The sequence below is a fragment of the Dicentrarchus labrax genome, unplaced genomic scaffold (assembly GCF_905237075.1).
Source record: "Dicentrarchus labrax unplaced genomic scaffold, dlabrax2021, whole genome shotgun sequence".
Taxonomy (NCBI): Eukaryota; Metazoa; Chordata; class Actinopteri; family Moronidae; genus Dicentrarchus; species Dicentrarchus labrax.
The window spans coordinates 14,425,473-14,452,583 of NW_026136707.1; the positions used below are offsets into that span (position 1 = coordinate 14,425,473).

At 45.2% G+C, this 27,111-nt stretch overlaps 1 protein-coding gene across 3 annotated transcripts in view; it reads left to right on the forward strand.

Annotated features, from left to right (window-relative positions):
* The first annotated feature begins 264 nt into the window (after positions 1 to 264).
* The window catches only part of kirrel3l (kirre like nephrin family adhesion molecule 3, like), a 33,010-nt gene continuing 6,163 nt past the window's right edge, over positions 265 to 27,111 (forward strand). For 2 of the 3 annotated variants that reach the window (XM_051405559.1, XM_051405561.1), the window contains exons 1-8: positions 267 to 946; positions 21,128 to 21,283; positions 21,922 to 22,071; positions 23,944 to 24,101; positions 25,614 to 25,764; positions 25,979 to 26,084; positions 26,399 to 26,547; positions 26,684 to 26,811. In XM_051405559.1, the coding sequence (XP_051261519.1) occupies positions 907 to 946; positions 21,128 to 21,283; positions 21,922 to 22,071; positions 23,944 to 24,101; positions 25,614 to 25,764; positions 25,979 to 26,084; positions 26,399 to 26,547; positions 26,684 to 26,811 (1,038 nt within the window). In that variant the 5' untranslated portion in view covers positions 267 to 906. Of the gene's footprint in view, positions 947 to 21,127; positions 21,284 to 21,921; positions 22,072 to 23,943; positions 24,102 to 25,613; positions 25,765 to 25,978; positions 26,085 to 26,398; positions 26,548 to 26,683; positions 26,812 to 27,111 lie in introns of all 3 variants that reach the window. The other variant, XM_051405560.1, reaches the window with a different exon arrangement.

The following is a 27,111-nucleotide window of genomic DNA, read 5'->3' on the forward strand; positions in this document are numbered from 1 at the left end:
ATATGATATAATAGTTGATTTGAAGTGTCATTTTTACTAACTCTCTAGAATACAGCTAATGAACAGACATGGCATGAATGGATAGAAATCCAGTCTCCATGTAAAATACTCCACCCTAAAATGTCAGGGCAGTCATTTAACTTGAAATAAATGTTTTAAATACCCTCCCGGTGACGCCCGCTCAGCCAATAGGGGGGCCCCTGGGGGGGGGGGGGACCGCTGGCCCCCCCGCTGGCAAGCATCTGAGGCAGAGGGGCTCCTCCGACTCAGCCCCTGCCAGATTTGGTGTACCCCCTCCTACCACCACCACCAGATGACTGTCAGTGCGCATTTCCTATTGGCAAGAGGGAGTGAGAAGTAAACAGAGGAGACCGACGGGGAAAGAGAGAGTGCATGTGTGAGAGAGAGAAGGAGTGAGTGTGTTACAGTGAGAACAGACTGAGAGACTCCAGCGGAGGGGGGCGAGAGGCAACTTCACCGGGGTTTATCACTGCGCACTGCCGAGGAGGAGAGATCGCCTTCGAGCGCAGCATGCTCAAGCGGGCTAGAAAAGTGGACCGTGGACGAAGCTACTGATTGAAACGGCCGATTCTAATGGACTGTTAGAGAGCGCAGTGAGAGGTGAAAGCCGTGCCAGCGTGACAGGGAGCGGACACTGGAAAAGAAGCTGACGCACTGGGCGAAAGTTACCAACTATGGAGACGCATTGTTAACTGAGAGTTTACAAACTGTTTGGACCATTCAGAGTCATTTCTTTCAACTGGATGCTTTGATAGACGAATCCCAGTGCGCTTGTCCGTCCGGTGATATCCCGGCGCCGCGGTGGACCATAACCAGCTCAGTCGCATTACAGACGGAGCGAGTGAATCCTTCCACGCAACACAATCAGCGGCCAGAACAACTAAAATGACGCCGTTATACCTCCTCTTTTGCCTTATGGTCACAGGTAAGACATGCTTTTGTATTGTTATCACCTAGCACGCAAGGTCTGTATTGATGGAGAGGATGGACCGCGCTCCGTAGCAGGCGCGCTGCGTCAAGCGATCCGGTGCGCCGTTACAGAGGGGCAACTGATGTGCTGCAGTGCTACAGCTCCCCGCTGTTAATTGCCAGTAAATGTTGTTGAATTAGTTTCGGAAGAGTGATTACATCAGCAGGTTTCACTGTCTACAAAGAAGACCCGGAGCACCGGTGAACGGTGCCACTGCGTAATCCTGGGTGGCTGCGATTGTTTCTGTTCTGCCTCAGATTTCGGATGTCTGAGAGAGGCTGTGTTTTAGGGGATAGGCATGAGCTTACCGATGCAGGGCGCACGAAAGTTTTACTTAGCATGTTCTTATTTTTTTCACCCGGGGGGTTCGTTGCTCCGGACGTGTGTGCACGCGTGTATGCGTATACCCCGTGTGTCCATTCACAGCAAATTCTCTTTTTAAATGAGGGTGAAATGCTCGGGTGTTTAAGCAGGTGAGGGTAATGCAACTAAAGAGCGCTGAAAAATGAGACAGAGCCACGCAGAGCTCTGCATCCCTTTCACCCCCCCGAAGTTAGTCAGCGGTCCCCCAGATTGATTCCCTTAAATAAATTTAAAACAAAATAAAATAACGCCAGAGGTTTATCTCCATGAAACGGTGGGGGGAATTATGTGTTCTACTGGGCTGTTATGGTTGGGTCTGAAGTTTTTCTCTTGAGCCGCAATGCAACCCGGTCGTGGTCCCTAATGAACGGTGCGTAAACGTATAAGAGGGTGCACGGTCTTATCATAGGAGACGGTGGGGCGGCGGTGGCGGTGGGGGGGGGGGGGGGTTCTCGCGGTTATATGCGTTTGTGATAGAGCAAGGCAGATAGAGAGAGGGGGGGAGAGGGGGAGAGATAGAGAGAGTGGTTAAGATATAGAGAGTGAGTGCGAGAAAGAGACAGGGAAGGGGGAGCATTTGTTTTTTTGGAGACAGGCAGACATAACGCACCTGTCTGCCCCCCCCCCCTGCTGCTTTTTGTTTGCAGTATTGAGTTGACTACAGTATGTCGTTTATGAAACCATATGACTTAAAGATCATACTTTAATGCTTATACCCAAACTGCCTTGTATCGATGTAAATCCGATTGCGCGTGTGTTTTATGGAGGAATTACACAAATTAATTGCTTTTTTTTAAAAAAGAATTCATGTCTGACTCATAAAGGAAGTTTTTTCTGAGCTTTATTCATCACCTGGTATATCTTATTATTAAATTCGTGCTGTAATATAACTAGCATAAGAGACAGAGAACAAAACATCTATGTTTTTTCAGTATAAATATAATCATTAAGAACAAGCAGGCTATCTGAGCAGCTGGCAAAATGTACTTTATTAATTTAGTGCTTTAAATGTCTGCAAAAAAAAAAAGCTTTCAGCAATTAACACCAAGCAACTGTTGACTTATCAGTATTTTTCAGAGTTGATAAACTATTGCGTGGTATTAACAATTTTGGGAGAAAATAATTACATTTGCATGTAAAAGAATACACAACAGTATCACACTGACACAGATCTTCTCTGGGAGGGACAAAAGATGGAATAATGAAATCAAAATCCTTTTAGGCTTTTGTTAAATTATTTCTATGCCTCTACCAGAAGCAGTCTTTGTAGCTTCCAGAATGAATCACATGCAGTTTCACCAGCTTTTAAGATCACAAATGGCAAAGCACGCTTAGTAGCCATTTGTTGTGAGCACATCTTTACCTTCAGCCCCAGTTCCGCATGGTTTTGTCATTATTCAAGCTCGGGGGAGGGATATGACACCAGTAGACCTCTGCTCCCTGACGGACTAGCAACAGCTGGATGAGAAGGGGCGGTAGCCAGACAGTGGCGATATTTCCTCTGTCCCGAACCCCAACACACACATCTCTCTCGCTCTCTACCACATAGGCACACACAAATAATGAAAATGGTAACAGCTGCCCTAATTAGAACCTAAGAGACCCTAGACCTCATTTATTGTGCCAGTCTTACACAGAATAAAAATTTGGCCACACCACATGGCATCACTTTGAAATCTGTGTACGGCATATAGCATACATAGCATATGATAATTTACTTTCTCGGAAAGTCCCCTGGGCTCCCGGAGGAATTGGATTCCACACTGCATCAGTATTCTGAGTAATCTTCAGTGAGCTCTTCTTTGGAACCTTTTGCTTTGGGTCGCTTGCGTCTCATCGGGCCAAGTTCAAAGGCTGTGAGCTGAGATTACAAGTTTCTCTCCCTTCCTCTTAAGTCGTGTTGCCTGTCATGTCTCACTATAGTGTAACGCCGTGGAAATTTTCCACCTTACTTCTTCTCACAACTCCTTTGCCTGGTTGCAGAATGTGTGACTATGGGACACGAGGACATGAGAGCTGCTTAATGGGCCAGAGGCGGCTGGCAGGCTTTCACCAAAGGTTGAAAGCCCATATACACACCCACGTACTTCATGCAAACGCATCCAGAGACAAACAGAGAAGTGATATTAAGCTGAGAAAGTGATATGCCCTGACCCACCCAATCATCATTCCCATTCCCATTACCAGATATTTGTCTTTTCCTCATGCAGTGCAGATATGTTTGTGGCAGCATGGCCCTAGAGGTTGGTTTTGGGGAACTGTGCATATTTTATGAACTGCCGTTCTGCTGCTCTTTGAATTCTTGTGGAGGGAGTCCGGACAGGCAGGGGGAAAGAGGGAGTTAAAGATGAGGAGGAGGGGGGAGGATGAGGGAGGGGAGTTGCAGGGATAGGGCTCAGATATGTCACCAGTGTCTTGATGATTAAGCTGACAAGCATCGGGGAAACACTGAGGAAGACCGCTGAGCATCGTTAACCTTTTCTCCATCTTGTTACTCTTGTCTCGCTCTCTGTCACACAAGCGCGCACACACACTCACACAAACACATACTCATGCTTTCAAATCTCTCCCTTCAGTTTTCCATTCCTCTCCCTCTATCAAGTTCATTCCTTGTATGTCTCTGTGATGCAAAGAGATTGAGGATAAAGTAGGTAAGTGGGAGAAAGTTTGACGGCAAGAACCCCAGCCAGCAGATGAGTGTTAGATACGAGGTGCCCAATAGTGCAGACGCAGCAGAATCCAAACACAGCTGAGTCTTGAACAGAAGTGTCTTGCATTATTTAGGAGACATAGTCATGGCAAAGATATAGATGAATTTTGGCCTTCTTTGATTTCCTGCGTATGTGAGCTCTGTGTAATGGTTTTGCTGCTTGGATTTTATATTGAACATTGTATCTGAATTTTCTAGTTGTGGCCAGATATATGTATTTTTTTTTTCTTTTAAGCATTTTAACCAAACATCCAGAAAGTTAATGTTTGAATGTTGTGGAATATTTCTTGTAGAAAAACCTTCCACACATCAATTGATCATGCATACACAAACAGGCACACGCAAACAGACAGTAATGAATGATCAAGATCCTAAACTATGGCCTGCTGTTTTTCTCATCCTGAAGACGTGCCATGCACACATGCCTTTGTCTTTCTGCCCTTCTTCATAAACAGATATCCTCCCATTCCTCCTTCCTGTCCATGCGCTTGCTACGTGTACGGAAGGAGAAACTGGAAGGAGAAAGGAAACAATGGGGCTTCATAATGTTGCCTGTCTCTAATCAGCTTTGCCATGCGGGTAAACAGAGATAAAGAACTTGGCAGTGTGTCCTGAGGCTTTGTTATCAGCTGTTAGCAACTTAACTGGATGTGTACGCTGGTATGGCTCAACACAGGAAGCCGAACGGGCCAGGTAGCAAACTGTGGATGGCACTTGGCCTCTTCAAGTATTATTTTTACCATCTCCCCGCCCATCCTCTTTTTGTCTTCGCTTTCTCCTTGTGTCTGTCTCTGTATAACCTCACCTTTTCTTCCTCTGGGGCAGTCGGAAGATCTGGGGAGGAAATGACAGGGAATAGGACAATGGAGGGGCAGTGTCAGCTTCCTGCCATTGCCTGGAGTCTTCTTCCCCAGTTACAGCACTTCAGGCTGTATCATCAGCATATAGACTGGTGGGGACAGCACAAATTTGTTTACTCTTTTTCTTCCTCTATACAAACACGGTAATGGAAAGAATAGAGAAAAGGAGAAACTGTGATTCTTTGCATGTCATTAAAACAGCGCCCCAAGGGAAACAGTCACGTTTATACAGTAACAGCTATTTTAAGAAAGACTTGGATTGCATTTATCTCCCCCTAAAAAAAGTGTCACTTCCTACTAGAGAGATGTATCAACATTTCAAAAGATCTTAAACCCAGAAACCAACATACAACAGAAAAATCGCAGACATACTAGACCACACATTCATTTTTATTTTCCAATCAATTCCTGCCCTGCAAGACAAGAATTTCATATCTCCTGCTGAGACACAGAAACCAATAGCAAATTGAAATTTATCTTCTGCGTTGCAGCAATATCTGTTCCTGTGTTATCTTCACCAGCCGTGTTCCTTAACCTTATATTAAAGATAGCTCTGTTGGAAACGGATCCTGGCAGCTGAGAAGGGGCTATGGAAAAAGAAAAGTTCAGTTAGGAATACCATCACACAACATTTATTTAACACTAGATGCTGATTTATTTAACTCCTCTTTTCACTCTCCTTATAAAGAATGTAATTGTTAGTGGCATTTACTTTATTTTGAATGAAATTTTGCACTTGGTGTACCAGGGCTTATGTCATGTACACATCATCCAGAAATGACTCACTCCTAACACACACACACACACACACACACACACACACACAAACACACACACACACACACAGAGGTCAAGGGCACACACTGGGGAAGAGGATGATAAGCTGAGATGAGTGTTTGGCATCTTCAGGGCTGTGTGCCCTTTCTGGAGCGATTAGTCAAAGTCCAACTGTCTAATTAATGATGCTCCAGCTCTCAGGACATGTCTTCTCCTTAACCAGTTAGGGTTAAAAACACATTCTAGGAAACAAAAGATTGACTGCCTGCTGCTCACTTTAGTAGTGATGGAAACTGTGCATACCCTTGTGGGACTAAGTGCTCCAACTACTCGTTCCTTGAAGTCCAGTCCCCCTTCTATATTGTTCTTTTCATCTCTTCTTCCTGTCGGTTCAAACTGCCTGGAACGCCAGGGCTAATATTGTGTTAGTGACTCAACCATTAACCAAAATAGTGGGTTGGCTGTGGCTCAGTCTCTTCTTCCTCTGCACAATAGAGGATCACTCAGTGTTGTTGTTGTAGGAGGCTGGGTGAAGGGTTGGAGAAAGTGTAGCGATGTCTTTTATTTCCATTTTTTCCATTTTGGACAGGGCTGAGAAACTCGCCCTGGGAGGTCTGTGAGAGAAGGCAGCCAATTTGCTATCAACTGAGGGGTGTCAGTCAAAGCTGATCGATTGGGCTTTTAACTGAGGCTACCTCAATGGCAAAACATGTTAATGATATTGAGCTGTGTGGAGATGTGAGGAACAATGTGGTGTGTGGGTGGTTGAGGTGGGTGGCGGTTGAACCAGTAGGAGGGTAAGGTGTGTCTCTCTCCTGCTGTCTGTTTGGCCAAAGAAAGCTGATGCAGAAACGGCAATGGGCGCAGCATGAGAATAGGGGGAGGGAGAGAGAGAAAGAGAAAGAAAAGGAAGGCAGAGGGGTCAAAGGGATTTACTGCCAGGAGCCTAGCATTTCAGGTAATGGATATGCTTGTATTGGTGAAAACCAAACCTGCTGTTTTTCTTGCAGCATGGCAGAGGTGAAAAAACAACAAAAGTGTAACTGACTGCAAGTCTGAGGGGGATTAATAGAAAGTTGATATTTCAACACCTCAGGCTAAACATTAGATCTCAGGTGTACACTTGGACACGCAGAAAGTGGGTGTGTGCGTGCATGTGCGTATGTGTCGGTGTGTGAGCATATAGAGCTGTGGATAGGGGGTGTATGAGGTTGAGGTAAGGAAGAGGTGTATAGTGGGAGGATTTTCTGCTTCTGCCACATTCCTGTGAAGCTGCAGCAAGGAGGGCAGGAACACATGGCTAAGTGCTTCCCAAGCTGGCTGAGGTGAACCTAACACCCCTCCTGGAGGAAGCAGCCCAACCATTGTTCCAGCACATTGCACCCGTCTGACTGAGGCATCCTAGCGCTGTGCAGATCCCAGGGGGCTGGAAAGAGAACGAAGCAGAGGAGGAGAGGGACTGATTGTTCCCTGCTCAGACTATCCACAGATGGGGCTACAGCACAGGATGCTGGCTGTTTGCTTTAGAAAGTCCCAGGCGTTTGCTTTGCAGTCGTAGTGTATAGAATGCTCTGGGGGATAGAGGAGGAAGAGAGTGCCAGTAGAGACAACAGCAGGAGAAGGGAAAGAGAGAGTAGAGCAGAGAGAAAGAGAAAGAAAGGGATAGAAAAAAGGACCTTGCCTAATATGATGTCAGTGTGAATATAGTGTCAGTGCCAAGAAGGGAAGACAGATGATACAGCCATACAATGATAGGGTAGTTGGGCGAGAGAGTGCTCAAGTCCTCCCCTGTTTCCAAACAGAGACATATAGAGCTGGAGATAATGGAGAAGGGAGGGAGAGTAAAGAGAGTAAGCGAGGAAGGGAAAAAGGAAGGGATGAGATGCAGGGAACCCAGGCTGCATCCATCATGTGGTTTGGTGCAGAAGCCATTTGTACCTATTGTTCTCCATAATTTGTTTTCTCGGAGCCTGCAACGGGAGGGGTGAAGGGGAGAGACAAAGCTACGGCAGCCATTTATTTTTGCGCTAATTACATAAGTGAGACAGCATAATTAGACGTATAGCTAAATAGACAATAGGCTGAGCAAGAGATGCACAGAGGGAGATAGACAGGGAGGTGTAGATGAATTCAAATAGATGAGAGGCATGGCCCTCTCTATTTCACATTCAGGAGTGTGCGGGAACATGTTAAAAGAAGTAAAGGGGATGGAGAGGGATAAAGGGAAAGGAAAAGGGAGAGTAAAGGAGATGGGGCGATGGAAGGGATAAAAGATAAGAGGGAAGGAGAGAAAAGCCCTCTTCACAGACTGCACTTTGAGGTGCAGCCCAATGCTGCTGGAACAGTCACCTCATTTAATACACCTGCTCAGCGGGAGGGGAAAGAGAGATATAGGGAGAAGTCGTAAAGAAAAAGAGAAAAGGGCAAAAGAGAAGAGAGGAAAGAGGAGACAGATCTCATCTCTGCTTCTTCAGATCAAAGGCAGACAGTGGCTACAGAAAGCTGTTTGTTGTGGCTTGTTTGGTGGGGGTCCCTGTCTGTGTGAGGTCAAGGTTTGACCCAGCCTGCTATTATGTTCAGGCGATATTACACTTCAACACTGCCACATACCAAACCCTCAAAGGTATCACAGCCTACAGGGTCCGGGACAGTTTCCTAGAGAGAACCGGTAACGTTCTGAAGCAGTGAAGCTGCTGGAAAACTGACGAGGAGATGTGGGTAAAAGAGAAAAAGAAGTTGAAAGTTGTTGTTTTTTTAAAGAGAGAGATTTAATTTTTTTTTTTCAACTAACTGAAAAGGAACATGTTCATACCTAGTGGATGTTGTGTTGCTGAGTGTTCTGCATGTGCTAATGGAGTTGTGCATCTGCTCAGGTTCATGTGTAGGCGGTGTGTGGGTGTGTTGAGCATGTCACCAGTCTTTCAGGACTGTGATACAGGGGAAGATAAATAGGCCCTTAATGAAGCCACTCAATCACAAGCCAGTTAAAACAGCTGACCAAAGATTGAGGGGCAGTCAGGCCTGATTGGAGGCCTATTGAAGCCGGTCGAGGGAAGCTCTTGAGCCGTCACACTTTAGATTAGCCATTCACTGCACTATAGACCTCGGCCTAACTACCCTTCTTTCTGCAAACAATCCTCTGACACACTATAGTAGCTCAAGTCAACTCCCTGATTGTGCTGGGGAGTTCTTTAAAAGCCAATTTAAACTCAGTCCTTTGTTTAACTCCCCAGGAACTCAAGCTGGGACATATTGTATTGGTTGTGTGTGATTGTGTGTGCTCTTTCATTGGGCTGAGGTTTAAGTTTTGTGTGAGCTGTCTTTGAGCATGTGATTTTTTTGTTAAAAAAGAACTGGGTGTATCTCAGGACTGGCGCTGACTAGTTTTTTGGGTGAAAGAGAGGGTGCATGAGAGAAATCAATGGCCCAATTCAACCTATTACAGCCATGACTGTTGCTGTAATGGTGTGGAAATGGGCAGTGGTCATGTGGATCTCTTCTGTACCTCCGGGCTTGGATCACAACTGAAGCTCCGATTCATTTCCTCCCAGCTTTGATTAAAAAAAAAGTACTCTGAGGATTTCAAAGACTCTCACATGATGGTGACGAGGGGAGAGATCCTTCCGTTTTGTGAAACGGATGAGACCTCTATTCTGCCAGGTTTGCCGAAGGACAAACATAACACTGGGCTGCAATTTTCCTCGACAAATAATGACTCCTCTAGTCCTGTCTCCTTCCAGCCTTTGCCTCTTTGATCCCAGGTAATGTGTTAACAAGCAACGGGTTCATGGAATACCCATAGCATTACTATGTGTATTGGCGCTGAGGTGTGAGAGTGTGTGTGTGTGTGTTTGCTCATGTGTGCCTGTTTTCACACCAATTAATGAATTGCTTTATATGCCTGCTGAGGTGACGATGGCCTGTTTCTAGCAGGACATTGCCTTTTTACTCTTCTGTGTCAACCCTAGCCCATGATGGTCAGGACCCTCTCTCACACTAACACATTAATGAGACCAGTCTAATTAGTGGTTGTGGTACCATACAGAGGACCCCGGAAACCGCAGCACCATTGTGACTTGAACTAATCAGGGGACCACTCAAAGACTGAACCCACTGCATCAGTGAGAAAGTTCACACATATAGGGAGACCTGCTTGGATTCACACTCAAATTAGCGTCCTGGTTAATTGGGATAGGGCTACAAAAAAAAAAAAAAAGAGAAGAATTGGTTGTATTTTCAGATGTGTGACCACTGAAGTTTTGCTCTTCACTCCCTCCCGTTTAGCTCCCTCACTCCCTCCGGTAGTATTCCTCCTGAGGGCGATGCAGAAAAATGATTTTGCTCTCCTTCATCTCTCTACCTCACTCCGGATAATTCAATCTGTTCAATATCAAATAATCTCTCCCAATTTTTCAGCCTATTTTAACCTTATCGCTCAAACAGCTACCTCTGGGGGGATGAGCCCTGTTCCACCTTGTTAAAAAAGAGGGGGAGAAAGAAAGGGAGAGGTGGCCCAAGAAAGAGGGATGTCAAATAGCTCTCTGAGGAGTGCTTTAAAAGCCTCTGCTTGCCATCCTCATGGGCCATATGTGAAACAGTGGGCAAATAGATTGAAAGAGAGAAGAATAGCCGGGGATAGAGAAAACAGAGGAAGATAAAGGAAGACAGGGACAATCTACAAGAAAGGAAGGGAGTGTAGGTGATGTGAGGTGTGGCGCTTAAGGTCTGGGGCTCTAACTTGTGTCCCATAGCACTTAACATGCCCCTAGCCATCTCTCCTGGCAGTTAATTAGAATCCAATAAGGTTGCCGCCTGTTGGTCATTGTTCCTCCAGTGTGTTTACCCTTTCCAGAGGCTCCATTCGCTGCTTAATCTGCCGAGAAGCTGAATGTCAATAGGTCAGGCCAAGACTCCAGAGCCCTGAGAGAGAGGGAGAGACAGAGCGAAGGGGGGAAGAAGAGAGGATCAGGGGGATGAACGAAAGGGGTCATTTCTCTCTCTTCTCAATATTTTTCTCTGCCGTTCCATTCTCGTTGTTGTTTTTTTCCCCCCTCCCTCCCTCTCACGTCTCCTCTTCTCTTCTTTTCTTCTCACTTCTAATCCGTCCTCTTGATTGTTCTAAGCTGCTTTCAGCCAGCCCCTGGGAGGGTGGGGGGTTTTGGAGTCTGTTTTAATTAAGATTTAAAAGACGACTCCCTCAAGAAGGGAGATTTAAGAACAGGATGGACTGAGCAAAGTAAACGAATGAAGGTAGGACAGATTGTAGAAAGGGCTCAACAAATATCAGAAATCGGTAAAAGGAGACAGTTAAAAAGATATTATTTCACACACGTAGATGCCCACGTCACACACCCACACATTCACACAAACACAGCCAGACTCTGAGGCATTCGAGTGGCTAAGCCAAATGGGATTTTTTTTTTCATTTGTAATCAAGCGGCACAATCTATATAGATCGATCTCCACTTCCTGTGATTCATAACATATCCTGCGAGGGTGATATGGGATCAGTGGTAGCCAGCAGGCAAGCTGAGGGAGTTATCTCCACTCTCTGTCTAATGATCGATCATCTCACCAGATGGGCTTAAGAGCATGTAACGCTCCACTTGTTTATCAGAGCCCCAAACCTGAGGCTTCTCAGTAGATGTGACCTGCAAAGTAACAGATAGAAATGTATTAAAGAGACAAAAGAGCTCAAGAGACACAATTTAAAAGTTTAAAGTTTGCTTTTAGTATCTTTGAAGCTGAGTTCATGTCCCTGTGTAATGTGGTTCTATTTGGGTGGCAGTGTCACCATAGTGGAAGCTCTAGACATTCCTGTTAAACACTTAATTAACAGTCTTATCACACCAGGACAAAAAAAAAAGATTTCTCTGTAGAAGGCTGGCCATCAAAGATACAAGCGCTGTTACCGTCCGGCATTGCTTTACTTCAACCATGTAAACATTGTGTTACAGATAAAGTGTGTGTCCATCTGTGTGTGTCACTGCAGCCTGAGAAAAGGCGCGTGCTAAGTGTTTGGTAAAACAGTCACATAGCACACATCTGCGAACCGTACATTCTTCATCCAGAGTAAAACGCCAAAGAAAACACACCCCAGAACAGACCGCACAATGAAGTGTTTAAGTTCATCAAGCCACAGACTTTGGTGCAGCCGGTAAGGTGTTAAAGGCCAGGCAGGGGTCAAGAGCCCAACCCACGGTATTCTCTGCCATGATACATCCCAACACACAGCCACCATATGTCCACAGTTTCACAGTCAATGAGGCTACCCACCCAGCATGACAAAGACCTATTCACACCCAGTTGACTCTGAGGAAATCTGCAATGCCATGGTATGATTAGGATAGAATGCAGCACTAGTCCAACCAGTGGCTGTTAGAAAAAAACAATAGCCTAAAAGATATGGAGAAGTAAAAGGGAGTGTGAGGGAAAAGGGTGCGTAGACAAAGAACTTTACAAAGCACTTTGAGCGGATAAATGTAAGCATGATCTTGCCCTCAGCTTGCTGCGGCTCCATCGCTTGCCTCCATCAAAGCCCCTTGAGATTCTCCCAGCACACCCTGCCTCTGTCACTCACAACTCTGTTAATAAGGCCAGCAGTAAACGCCAGGAAAGATATGCAGGGATGAAAGATCCTTCTCTCATGTTCCTCGCTTTGAGGATGTGTTTCCGGGTGTCGAGGGGAGGTGGGGAAAATGCAGCTTTATAGAGTAAGGCTGCATTTTAATAGAAACAATAAACCCACCCGCTTATAAAATAATATTTTGTGTCCCATATCCTGTTGTGTAGCAGCTCTTGGGACTTTTGGCATACTTGAAAAAGCCCCCACCACCACTAAACTAAAGGTATAGAAGAAGCCCATGCCAAAGAATAAAGTGTGCTGAGCTCCTGGGGGAGGGATATATCACACATATATTCTTTCTCTGCAGCGATTAATATCTGGGAAAAAAAGGTCAAACTTGACTTGAAACGGTCCAGTATATCACAGTTACATTCGGAGGCTGCATTTCATACATCAATCCCTGCTGTGATGTCTCATCAGCCTGGTCACACAGGAGAGACCCCCACTGCACATTATCAAAGATTGATGGGGTGTCCTAGTTAAAGACAGGGGGAGGAGAGACGACCAGTTTGAGAAGAGAACTTTACAACACTCTCTCTCTGCCTTCTCAGAGGTGTTGACTGTGGGTCGCGTGGCCTTTTATAGCCCAATGCAAACACCATCACTGTTGCCGGCAAATGTTATATGCCAGGATTTCACTGCTGCATAACCTAAAGACCTGACCCCGAGACGTACAGGGGGAAACTTGCAAATGCAGCATTTTGGGGTCAACTCCCTCACACAAGACTCAGGAAGCGCAAGACGGGGCTGAGTCTTCAACATCCTCCCGTCCGCCCTCTTCCTCATCCTCCCCTGTAACGGAAGACAAAACAAACTGACAGAACAAACAGGCAGATTATCCTAAATCCTTTATTCTCTAGCACACAACCTAACCATCTCTTATATCCACTGTTCACCGTCATCCTACCCGTTTCTTGTTCAGAGTGCTTGCTTAATAATTAATTGATTAATTAGTTCGCTCATTAATCATTTATTCATTAATCATGGCCTGATTTTTCTGGAGGAAGCGGCGCAATCTGAAAAAACCCTGACTTCACATTTCACTCTAATTATGCTCCTTTACTAATCAACGCTTAAGAAATGGAGTTTCAGGAAATTAGTTTCCCCCTTCCCTTCTTTTTCTCAACACAAAGCAGGATGTATTGAGGTCGGCAGGTAACATTTTTTCCCTCCCTTTCTTGTGTTCTGGAAACTCTTAGTCATCAGTAATTTTAAAGGAATGATTCAAGTTACAGGCAATCTGATGAACAGAATAAAAATTTTATGTTAAATTAAAACTCGCCTCTTCTCCACCTCCAGATGAAAAGCGAACAGGAATTCTGGTCACAGACTAACCGCAGACATTGATTAATAAATGGCAATTTGAAGGCGGTTTGTAAGAACCGAGAGGCGGCAGCATGGTGAATCACACACTTATTGTTTCCACTGGATCCATGGCTCTCCTGGGAGTGGAGGTAATTTGTTTAATCGCCAGGAGTTATGTTCTCTGGACAGAGAGATGGGAAGATAGTTCTTGAAATATCTTCTGTAATGTGGAGTGAGCATGAGAAGAAGTGGAAGAAAAACATTTTAAACAGGTTTAATTAGTGTTTTTGTGCCTTTGTGTTCCTGTTGGATTCAGAGTTCGAAACACAGCTCAGCTGCTTTCTCTGAAGGGGCTCTTGTCAGCTGCTGACAAAAAAGAATTATGCATCAAATTAAAGAGAGCTCCAGTGAAATGGAGGCAAGTCGGGCATTAACCTCTAAGCTTTAAAAAGCACACATATTAAGCAACACTAATGAGACTCTCATTGAGCTAGCTCTGTTTTATATTCAAACACACACAAAAGCACAGCTTTGACTTCAATGTGCCATCGCTGCTTCTCAATGAGGTTGTCTCTCTTATTCATCTCACCAGCAGCAAACACTGCAGAAGTGAACAATAGTGTAGATGGCCCTTTTACTCTAATGAGATGCATACATTTACAACATTACCACCCTCATTAAAAAATAATAATAATAAAGGGGGAAAAAAAGTATTAATTATGAAACGCACTACTTCCTATCGTGAAGAGCCAAGGGGTTCTCCACTGGGCTCAATTAGGAAGAGTAGGCCGCAAATCCCTAGACTAAATTAATTGACACCCCAGGGCATTAGGCTCAGAGTCCCAGTACAAAATCTATGTAGAGAATTCCTTTGTTTTCATTTCCACCGCTTTTTAGAAAAAGCAAGAGATGGAGGCATTTTTAACATGATCTCTTCATTGTTTTATGGATTTTTGATCTATTATTTATTTATATATTTATTTTTTTCCCCATTTACTTGTCACGTCTGCGGCAGGGAATGGAAACATTTTAATTTTTTCTCCCTGTCCCGTCTTTGCGTACTGCATGTTGCATACCGTTGCTGTTTTATCCACCATGTCAGCTGTTATGCACACACTAAACTGGAGCTTTTGCAAACAGCACAATAAGTTAATGATTTAAAAGCACAGTAAATTATACTGAAAGGCCTTCCATCCAAATGCTGGTGAAAAGAGGGGGAGGGAGCCAGAGAGGAAAATTGGGATACAGAGACAGAAAAGCAAGAGGGAGAGAGAAGCAAGGGGGACAGAAAAGGGCTGGAACTGTGACACAGATCCAGTCAGCAGCTGTCTTGCAGTGAAAACACCAGGGGGTAAGCAGGAATGACACGAAATGACAAGACTAGCTCAATCAACATCTTGTCAACACTGCTGGCTGATGTGTACAGACAATTTCATACCGGCACCACTGACTCCCTCCCCTTTTCTCTCTTTTTTTATATGGCTTTTTTATTTCCTGTCCTCCTGCCAGCCAGCCAGTCACTTGCTATCTGTCTACATGGAGTCAGCTCTCAGCTCTTTGGCTCTTGGCTTCAGAGTGGGGGAGCTGTTTAAAAGCTGTGCTAGAATTATACTCTGAGAGATGCTTCTGCCCACTAGAAACCCTAAAGATATGGGACTATGACAGTGAATGTGCATCTATGCGTGTGTGTGTGCGGCAAGTGTGAGAAGACAGTATAAGAATGAGTATATTTATGGCACATTGTACGGGCACTGCAGCACAGTGACTGTGCGAACCATTCACATACACTCATACACTGACTATGTCACATCAGCACTCTTGGTCTCCCCCCACCTCCAGCCTCCTCCTTTTTTCCCTCCCTTCTTCCCCTCCTTGTATGCATACCACTCTATTACTCTATCCACTGCATCTGCTGTAGCAGGTACCCAGGGAGAAACTCTGCCACTGCTCTCCCATGCGATCAGCCTCACTGCTGCCCTGATGTGTGCAGTGCCCTATTCCAGCAGAGAAAAACCTCATGGTGACAGCCTTGGAGACAGACTGATTACAGCGTTCCATCAATCCCCTCTCAGGCCCGCTCCTTTGCAATTGGAAGCTGACAGGAGCCCACTTTTTCCATTTTTGCCTTTCCTCAGTTTTTCCGGTCTTTCTAACATGTAGTGGCTCTTTTTTTTCTGTTGTTCCCTCAACCCTGCTTTCTTGAGTGTTGTGTTGACAAGCTGACACAAACCCCTGTGATTTTCACACCGGGGATGCAGAGAGCGAGAGAAAGGGACAGGGGATGCAGGATAGAGGAGAGGAAGAGATGGGGAGAGAAAGTGCAAGGGAAAGGCTGGCAAGAGATGACAGCTGACACGGAGTCTGGAAAAGCAGAGTGGTGGCAGAAAGAGCCATGGAGAAAGCAAATCAACAATTAGTAACACCTTATATAACTCTCAGAGGGGGCCTGCTAGGCATTGGTTTCAGGGATCATGGCTCACCGACTGTAGACGAATGAGCGATAAACAGAGGAATGAGAGGATGGAGTTGGATTGTAGAGGGATGCAGGAATGGAAGAGAATGCCCTGGCTGGGGGTATCAACAGAGCTGCAGGGGGAGGGCTGGGTGGATCAGTGGGTCCACTCTCTAAAAAGGGTCTAGGTCTGAGCCAAGATTTCCACAATGGAATAAAGGCTGAAAGGGAAGGCTAGGAGGATTAAACTCCAGCAAAACAGCTCTTAAAAAGCTGTTAGACTGCAATTTGGGCACAAAAACGCAGAATGGGAGAAAGAAGATAGTGAGAGTGGGTGGGTGGGAGTGCAGCTGGAATGCAACGTGGGAGAGAAGGGATTGAAGAGAGGCCGAGACGCATTAAGGTGTGAGAGAGGAGGCCATCTGCAGAGGCAGAAGTTGAAGCTGTCCGAGTCAAAGCAAAAACACAGAGGTGCTCACACATGTAGAGCATGTGTTGGGTGCCATGCTGCCACGAGTTGGTGGGTGGTATCTGTTGTTAGCCCCCTTCAAGCCCTTAGAAGTTCTGTAGGAGTCATGGTAATGGGCTTAGCTGCCAGATCAAACATGAGATGGGTGCAGGGTCCCCTTTGGGACATACTCTTTGGTTCAGCTACCTCAGCACTACTTTGTATACACACACACACACACACACACACACACACACACACAAGCACACACACACAGGAAGGGGAAGACAAAAGAGCCTGACTCAAAACAAAGGGATAATAATTCCATACAGAGAGAAATGGAGCTTGCATTTTCCAGCCCGATTTAGAAGCCTTATCTAGACAAGGCACAATGGATGGCATTTGGGGGAAGGGGTTGTTTATTCCAAGCTTGACACTTTTTTGCCAATTGCCTTGTTTTGTGCTATGAGTTTTTTTTTTTTTTGTCTGTTTTTCCTCCTCATTTTCTCCTTTCTGGCTCTTTTTATGTGGAAAACTCACACCAGCTGGGTGCAGGATTCTGCATCCACCACTGGGGCAAAAAAGCAAGTAGATATTTGGCTGTATTTTTTTTAACATTTTGAATTATTACTGCACACACCAAATTGTCCAGTCAAGTTGAGAGCACTTATATTTATAGACCCCACAGGACTGGATGTTGCACTCTTTGCACTGGATGGGAATGAGGACATGGAATAAAATCAGGACTAAAATAGGGACTCTTTGCGAAACGCAGCTCGGAGCCTCTTAGAGTGAATGAACATATGCAGTTGAGTGTCATTGTAAAACACGGGGAAATGGACAGAGTGCATCGCATGAGCTGTTACAAACAAGAGAGTCTGACGTTTATGTTTTATTTGAAGGATCTGACTTTTTGGATGCTGGGTTAAATTGGTTTATGGCCTGGAATGCTGTTTATTTTTATTTTTTGTCAGATTACCAATATGGCGTAACAGATTATGACTGTGGTAACTTGGTAGTAAATGCATTGTACTGTGTGTGTTAGATCCACATTTTATCTAAAGGTCATCTACAGTGCCATTATCTTTCTCAGTCTGTAGCATCATGGTCGGCACTTACACATTCAGATTTTCAGTACACACACACACACACACACACACACACACACACACACACATGCACACACATAGTCACTGGTTCTAATTCTATCAAGGCAGATGTCCAGTGGTGGACGGATCATTGCTGACATCTGTCCATCTCTTCCTGATCCTTCCTGATGTGAGTGTATCCCTATCAGTTCAGATGAAGGAGAAAGAGTGCAGGCAGTGCCAGGGTCGACGCAAAGCTCTTTAATAGGTTGTGTCCAAGTCGGAGAGGCTGCTTTGCACTTAACTCCGACCATGTGACAGAAACAGCAAAGTCACTGTGTCAAAGTAACTGCTAAATGTGCCCTCCGGTGCCTGACAAGTTGCTTTCCCTATTAACACTGCCCCACCCTCCACATTCATTCACACGTTTAGAAGCACACACACACACACACACACACACACACACACACACACACACACACACACACACACACACAGAGACAGACATAAACATATATGGCACATTTTTAGACAAACACACACTGAGCTCGCACAAATGCACACACACACATAAACTTAGCCCCATGTGCATCCAGTGGCGTGAAATGATATTCCATTTTGAGAAATCCGGATTAAAATGTATCAGGCCAAATGTGTTTTGACCTTGTTACTGGGGGATGGAAAAGCACACGCGCACACACACGCACACACACACACACACACACACACACACATATAGGAAAGGTAAGGAACTGAGTATAGGTTGCATTTTTTTGTGATGAGGACTTGTATATCTAAAATTTAACTGCCTTTAAAGTAACATTAAGCACACCACATGTGGTACAACTAATCTTCACTGTACATATTTACCTGCGTAACATTCAAGGCGACATGGTAAATAAACCTACATCTACTGCAGAAATGTCGGGTTTTCAAGGGGATTCATATCTTTCTTTTCCAATGTGATTCAGTTGCCAAAAGACAAGCTCCTCATTTTGAGTCTGGTGAAAACACTGAAAGCTATGGTGTTGTGTGGTGTTTGTGTACATGCATGTGTGTGCGTGACGCTGCAGCACACCAAGAACAAGCCTCTTCACACCCACAGCTCCCTACTTCTTCTGACTGCCTCTGCTCCACCGTTTCTTTGTCTGGTTCTGTTCCTCCCTCTCTCCCCGTCAGAAATGTATTCATGTAATTAAGCTGCTAATACACCGTCAAAGAATTGTCTAATTCAGCAAGGAGGAATTAAAGGAATCTGGCATGAGTCATTAGCCAGTCGAGATGTTCTGTTGAGCATTTTCAATAAGGGATCTGGAGAGCAATGAATCACTCATATGGTGTGAAGACATTCGCTACAGCACATACTCTGTAGTCTATATTTATATGCCCGCATTTGAATGTGTGAGTGCACATGGCGTTAATTGCCATATGTGAGCATGAGAAATTGTATGTGGGTGAGGTAAAGAGAAACAATTCAATGCATGTAATCCATCTGAACAATCAACCAATGCAGTGAATTATTACCCATTGTAAACATTTAGATACTCTGGGCAAGATACTTAATTGCAATCAATGTTTGTACTGTTGCAAGTACAAAGAGGAAAATCCCCAAATCGCTCTGCACGGGGAGGCATATGAAAACGCTCAATAGCTCATAAAGGCAGAATGTTAGGGACAGGCAGACAGACTGTAAAAACAGCATTTCTGACGGTATGATGGGAAAATGCCAGCCTTCGCTAAATGCCTAATAGCCTGAGCTAGAAGACGTTTCACTTCTCATTGACGCTCTTAAATTGGCCTCTTTTGATCTACAGTGCGTGACACACATACAGCCTACCTGTTTGCATCCACAGCTCGATAGGCTTTTCAAACACTTGAAAAATTATGTAGAAGGAGACATTATTGGGGAGCTAACATGCATTGTTCTCTGATCTTTTTTTTTCTGTTCAACTATCTATTAGCATCTTTTTTGCCCTAGATGGAGAGTAAGAGAGAATGGGCGCATGGTGAAAATGAGTTTTGAGGCAGTTATTCAGAAGCACAACAGTCTGAGCCATGGAGAACTCACGTTCCTGATGAACTCACTGTTTGGCGGCTTTAATTGTGCTGTTGGGAGACAGAGGCAGGGTGGTGCAAAGGGAGAGGGGAGGCAAGGGGCAGGGTTCAGTCCATGGTGCACCCAGAGATGAAGTGGATAATTGAGTGTGGAATAAACACTGCCAACAACCTCGGAAGCCCCCCGTTCAAAAAGAAAGAAAAACTAGAGAGAACGGAGTGAGAAAGAGGGGGGAAGAGACGTGCAAAGAGAAAAGGGGTGAGAGAAAGAGAGAGAGAAAATCCCAGCTACCCTCTGGGGGGAAAAGCTGCTATTGAAAAGCTATTAAACTTGCATTTAGCAGGATTGATTGGAAATGAAGAGGCCTATTAAAAGAGAGGGACAAGGGGACAATAGCGCGTCTCTGGCCGCCGTATGTTGCCCTCCTTTCAGCAGCTTTCTTTGCTGGGAGGGGGGGCAACCCTGTCTGTTTAAGCGCTCCCACCAAGAGAAGCAGTTCAGGGGGGGCTTAGCACTGCCTGAATAGAACCCTCTTTATCTTCCTCTGTCCCCCTTCCCTTCCATTCTCCACTGAGCAACAAAGAGAGAGAGAAGGAGAATGAGGGAAGGTTTTTTTTAAGTCCTCTTCCCGACTCACATAGACACCCCACTTAGATAACCAACCAACTGTCTTTCTCCCTCTCCTCCTACCTTCCCCTACGGATTAGTTACCTCTGGAGTGTTGCCATCTTCCCCTGCCAGTAGGGTTTGTAATACTCAATCTTTAGCATAGTGGCACAAACAGTTGGAACCATGGATCCATATTCACGCTGTGTTTCTGTATGCGTGTGAAGGCAGGCCAGCCAATCCTGTGAGACTGTGTGCCGTACTTAAACACAGCAGCGGAACGGCGGCAGGTGTCTCCTGTGACTTTCAGCAGGCTCAAACGGATGAGTCCCCTGGGAACTTTAATGGAGTTTTGATTGTTTAACATCCATTTTTACAAAAAGCACACTGAAAGAGTGGCAGATTTTTCTCCCCAGAAGTGTGTTTGCTTCATGTCAGCGAGCTTATAACCATATGGTCTTGGGAAAGAGTTAAATAAGTTATGAGGCGCAGCTGACTCTTCCTCTTAGAAGCCACATTTATAGGGGGGAAAAAATAATATTTTCACACATTGCAGCCTTGTCCATGCTCTCAGCAAGTGCCACAAGAGTGCAGACCAGTTCATGGGAGTCTGCTCTCTTACATACTTTTTTATACCCCTTACAGTACAAGTTTTACTTTTCTACACGTCTGCTGGCACTGCAGAAATGTACTGCCAAGGCATTCCCTGAAATGTCATTTGCAGTATTTTACGTACATTTTATAGCTATTTTGTGAATTTCAGTATGAATTGTCCATCTACCATGATGGAAATGTGAATTCTAAGAGATGTTGTATTCACATCATGCTTTCTCTCTTTTCTCCCAGCAGCCACCCAAGCAGCTTACTTCTCCCAGCAGCCCCAGGACCAGGTGGTCGTATCTGGCCAGTCAGTGACTCTACCCTGTGTCATTGTGGGTTATCGGGGAATGGTACAGTGGACCAAAGATGGCCTGGCACTTGGTGGAGAGAGAGACTTACCAGGTATTATCACTGACCTCTTATATCTGTCTGTCTGTTTCCCTCCTACTTTTCCTTGCTGCTTTCTCTGTGTTTATTGCTCTCTCTGTCTCTGTCTGTCTTGCTGTGATCAATGCCAAGTCTCATTAGAAACCAAGTCTCTCTCTGTCAAACGTTGGAGTTTTACGCAAATTAATGTTTAGAGAACAATGTACCGCAGACAGGTCGGCTACTGCTGCACACAGCAAACTTTAATTTGTTGCTTAGCATTTTAAGGGTCTTGTAGGACGGTAGATAATCAATTGGCTTTTGTCACGCACTGACATTTAAATGTGTGGCAGACTAGAGAGAAGGTGGAGAGGCTTCCTCTTGACCTTAGCCACCCCATCTTTATTGTGTCTGTGTTTAAAGGACAGGCTCCTCATGCAGCAGCTTTCTCACGTGTTGCATTTCCAGCCTCACGCTGCTGTGCTAACACAACAGCTCAATTCCTAGCCCAGTGAGGTGCTGCTTTCTTTCATTTGCGTCTTACAGAGCCTTGCCACGTTTCTCTCGCCTTTGTTCAAGGAACAAGTCTGTTCATTTTATAGTCCTTTCATTATGTTTTTTTGCTGGCTGGTTTGTTTGTCTCTGACTCTATTCTCTCTGCTGGCTTCACGCAGGCTGGACGCGCTATTCTTTAATGGGCGACCCGCTATCAGGCGAGCACAGCTTGCTGATCGATTCGGCAGAGTTGGCGGATGATGCGGTGTATGAGTGTCAGGCTACACAGGCGGCACTGCGCTCCCACCGTGCCAAGCTCACTGTACTAGGTAAGATACACAGCTCATGCATGATCCTCACAGCCAGCCCTCGTGCCAAGGCCTGCAGGCTGGCAGCGTTTGGGAACAATCAGGGGAGTGTCTTCATCACAAAACATAGAAGCATGTGGACAAGTATAGAGATAACACATGTACAATACACAAAAGATAATCACATTCAAAACCCAACTTATCATAGACAAATAAAAAATACATCAACACTCCACAAGTGATTTGCAATTCATAAAACAGTCTCTCACTCAAAGTTAACCCCATTGTGAATCTACTTTCCTGGTAGAAATCATGTCCAGAAAGTATAATTCAACCAAAGCAAGGCTCAGCCAAGAGATTCAGCTAGAAAAAAAAAGGAAACCGCTCTGCTCTCAGTAGCAGTAATCAAGACTGTGGACGTCTAGGATAATGTGATTGCTGCAGTCACAAATGACTTGCGTAGTTGCTTGAAAGTCAGGGTCTGCACAGTTAGCACATTTTACAGTGAGCCACAACATTTGTCAACCGCAAGTCGGTTTTTACATTAACATGATGTGAGTGATCTACTTCTTCACACAGACGTTCAGAGGTGGAGGGGGAGCAGGGCCAGGTCTTGTGGGAATTGAAATCGGCAAAGCACTGCTGGCATCTGGTGGAATGCAAAGGAATATCACTCATTAATTAATTCTGTCAATTGTCCATACATTCACTTACAAGCAAGAACTACAACACAATGTAAAGCTTACACCACAGAGCCTGTCGTCCTCAAATCTATGTGTTGCCATTAAGGTGTGTTGTTCATTGAGGTAGGGTGGTGAACTGCACATATAGGGTTGCCATGGAAAGGCAAGCAGACTGAGATCACAAGTGGTATGTAGGAACATTTCAACTAAATGAATAGATTCAGAGAGCTCACCTGTGTTCATCGGCCCACCTTCTGTGTGTCACTGTCAAAGTTGCACAGAGCAGCACAAAGGAGTGCGGTCATCACATGCCCACACACAGCCATAAAATTGCCCACGTGGAGGCAGCAAAGAAAGTTGATAGAACTGCTATTCTACATTAAATGCGCTCTAAAAGACCAAGGCATGTGGTTCATGAACAGTATATGCCTTCCATAAACATATACATGAAATCAGCTGCATCGCTCAGGAACCGAAGTTTATGTGTGGACATAAGGAGTCTAAAAGAGAGATGGGGGCTTTTTCTGCGTATGTGTGTTTGTGTGTGTGTGTGTGTAAATCAGTGTGGCCAGATGAGACCAAAGCAATCCTGCACAGTCAAAGGAGTCAACGGCGGGAGTGCAGTCAGGGGAATCGGCATGGAAATTAAAATCACCTAGCACTCGGATTCCATTAGTGTCCGTGCCGCGGCAGCGGAAGGACCTCTGACAATTCAGATACACACAGTGAAATTGGTTCGGTGGAGGGAGCGAGAAAGGCCAGCACAAACCCCATGTTTACGCCTTCTCTTATTGGTTGGGGAGATAGACGCCTTCATCAGGGGTGGCACGCTTGGCTTGCCAGTGGTGCGTGCGAAACCATGCAAATAAATGAACAAATAAGCAATTCAGTTGAAACATCACTCTGCAACAGTAAGAGCAAATAGAGTAATAATGCTAGTCCCAAGAAAGGAAATAAATAAGGTTGAGTCTGTTTTTTTTCCAAATGACAACTGTTCTTGGTCTTTTCTCCTGTCTGAAACTACACCTTGTTAAACAGACACATGGCCATAAGGAGATATTGTTTGCTTCGTTTTCTGTTGCGATATATTGATGCTGAGCTAAGAGCAACAGCAAGCTCAATATCAGTATTACCTCTTTGTGGCTCTGTGCTAGCCTGGAGCTGTAATGAGTTTTTTTGTTTTGAGTGGTATGTTTGTTCTGCTTTACAGTTCCTCCTTCAGACCCTGTGGTGGAAGGCGGCCCTGTTGTACGTCTTAAGGCCCACACACCACACAACCTCACCTGCAAAGCCTCGGGAGCCAAACCTGCTGCTGAGATCACGTGGTATAGAGATGGAGAGGTCATGGAGTCTGCAATTTATTCCAAGGTACAGTAAAAACAGATCTATACCCAATCACTAACACAATATTGCAAAATGTAAGAGCGGGCAGAAATAATGCAAAGCTATTCAAAACAGAAATATTTTCTCTTAGGGTATAATACTCCTCTTTTTCTTCCATATCTCTTTTATTTTTCTCTTGTTTTGTCCATGGTCTCAGTTTTTTTTTCTATCGCCACCCTTCTCTTGCAAGATTTGTTCACTCACTCTCTGCAGTCCCCCTCCCATTTTCACTCCAGCCTGACCCCCCCACCCCCCACCCACCCCACCTCCTCCTCTGCCTCCCGCTCTGCCTCCCCCCTCACTCGCTTACCCCCTCCACCCCCCTTTGCTCGCTAATGCAGCGACACTACAGCATAACTGGAGCATGCCAAAGCTCAGACAGGCATGAGTGTTTCATACAGTAGAGTTTCTGCAGAGAAGAAATCACCCACAACAATGCAGAAACACAATGGAGATGCGCCGGAGCGTAAGCCAGCCACGGCTGGGAAAGTGTCACATTTTTCATGCTCTCTGACCACGCTAAACGACGCTAAACGCCACATTTAAGGAGGCGAGAGCCTGCAGTGAGAGGGGAGGGAAGAGGATTGGAGGAGGGAGGGGGGAGTGGAGATGAGAGGAGAGGAGAGGAAAAGAGGAATACAGGGAAAAAAGAATATAGAGTTATCTAGAGAGATAGCTGTGTGAAAAACAGAGAGAATCCCAACATTAAGAAGCGAGACTGGGCAAAGAGAAAGCTTTGTCCGAGTAAGGGGTGGTGACAGGGAGTGAAGTGATTTGATCTAGCATAAAAACGCTTTTTGTGTGTCTGGCTGAGGAAGTGAAAGCCTGCGTCCATTGATTTGGCTGTCCAGGGAAAAGGCTCATCTTGCCCTTGCTCTTTCCCAAAGATGTGTGACACTTCTTCCTCACTGTCACCACCCAAAAAAAACAGATACACAGGCACCTTGGCCATCACAGTTTTTTTCTTCCTTGTGTGTGTTTGTGTGTTTGTTTGTGTGTGTGTGTGTGTGTGTGTGTGTGTGTGTGTGTGTGTGTGTGTGTGTGTGCTAGGAAGAGAGGGAGAAAGTGAGAGAGCAGTGAGCCATATCCTCAGAATCTACACCTTTCCTCACTTAGGCGTATTGATTTCTGTGAGCAGTAAATAGATTTAAAAGATGATGACAAACAAGGAGCGCTGACGGGGAACACTCTCAGAAATGTGGGAACAGCACAATATCCCCTGCTGCATCATAAAATATATGATTTAACTGCCATGCCAAAGAACAGGATGGCAATTTTAATGCCTCACACATGAAGAAATAAGACCTGCAGTGTCATAGAGATATTCCTAAGTGGTGCGATCACAAATGGCAAGTGACTTGCTTGTGCAACACTGAGCTGATGTTCAGTTTTACTCGAATGTAATGTAGTCCCTCTTTAAAAGTACAGTTTGTAAACTGTTGCTCGGAACCCCAGAAGCATCTAACAGTTACCCTGTTTTGTTGTGCAACTCTACAGACACCAATGGAGGATGGAAAGAGGGAGGCGGCTGTGAGTATGCTTCCAATCATCCCTGAGGATAGCGACTCTGGACGCACCTACACCTGCAGGGTTCTTAACCCAGCCGCCCCTGCTGGACGACAGACATCGGTCACTATAAATGTCCAACGTGAGTGTCCCAGCATCAGCTTTCCTATGAAGACCAAATAGACGACCAAAATATCACATTACTGTTGCAGAGTACATGCTACATACAGTGACCTGTAAAGCACATTTACTTCTGTTGCACTGTTAAAAGGTGCATGGTACCAATAAGATTACAAAATCCAATGAAGTCCTTCGTCATACATTGGTCAGTAACATAAAGGTTTTCTTCCTCACAGACCCTCCTTCAGTGACCCTATCAGTCCAGCCTCAGACTGTGACTGAGGGAGCCAAGGTTCTCTTCATCTGCTCTGCCTCGGCCAATCCGGAAATCACTGGATACAGGTACCCATCCATAATATAATTTTAATCTCAATTTTTTCAATCTGATCCTGCAACCATGCCAAGGTGGTGATGCACTACAATCATATCAGATATTATATGTTACAGACATGCCAACCAGTGTAAAGATGTCAAGAAAGCAGTATAAGCATGCAAGTGTTCAGTAGGTTCACTGGGGTAAATGGACTGCTTGATTGGCAGCATTTGATTGTGATTGGCAGAAGCCATGAATCAGCTAATAGCCACTTTGTTACGCATGGCTAAGTACCTTCCCTGAACTAATGCAACTGTATAATGTGATTATTCATCTGTCCCAGGTGGTCAAAAGGAGGAGTTCCCATCTCTGAAGCAAACGGGGACAGCCTTGAGGTGACAGTGGACTACTCTTACTTCACAGACCCCGTCTCCTGTGAGGTGTCAAACTCTGTGGGCAGCACCAATGTCAGCACCCTGGTAGATGTCCAATGTGAGTTTAACTGTAGGCACACACTCCATACAGTGTGGCTATAAGCTGTGTATTTTTGGATTTTCTCGTGGTGTATGTTATTTTAAAAGCAGTCTCTTATTGATTGTAACTGGCTGTCTGTGTTGCTTCACCCTAGTTGGCCCTAGACTGCTGTCGGAGCCCAAGCCAATGACGGTGGATATAGGGATGGACGCAGCCTTTACTTGTGCATGGACTGGAAACCCTCCTCTGACCCTGGCGTGGACCAAGCAGGGCTCCAGCGTGGTAAGGCAACAAACACTAGTCACCACTTTATCTTGGTGGAGCCTCAATTCTATCCCTCAACACCATCCCTCCAGAGAGAAATGTTCACACATGGCCTTGAGGCATGATTCCCTCACACTTTCCCCCCACACATTTTTTTTCAGGCTGAATCTTCAACACCTCCTCTCTTCATGCTCCCTGAGGGCTAAAGCCTCTGGCAGAAAACTGTCTGTCCACTGATTCATACAGCATCATCATGGCACATGCCATGCAGTCATAACTCTAACTGAATCAATCGATCAATCAGTCAATCAGTAAGCC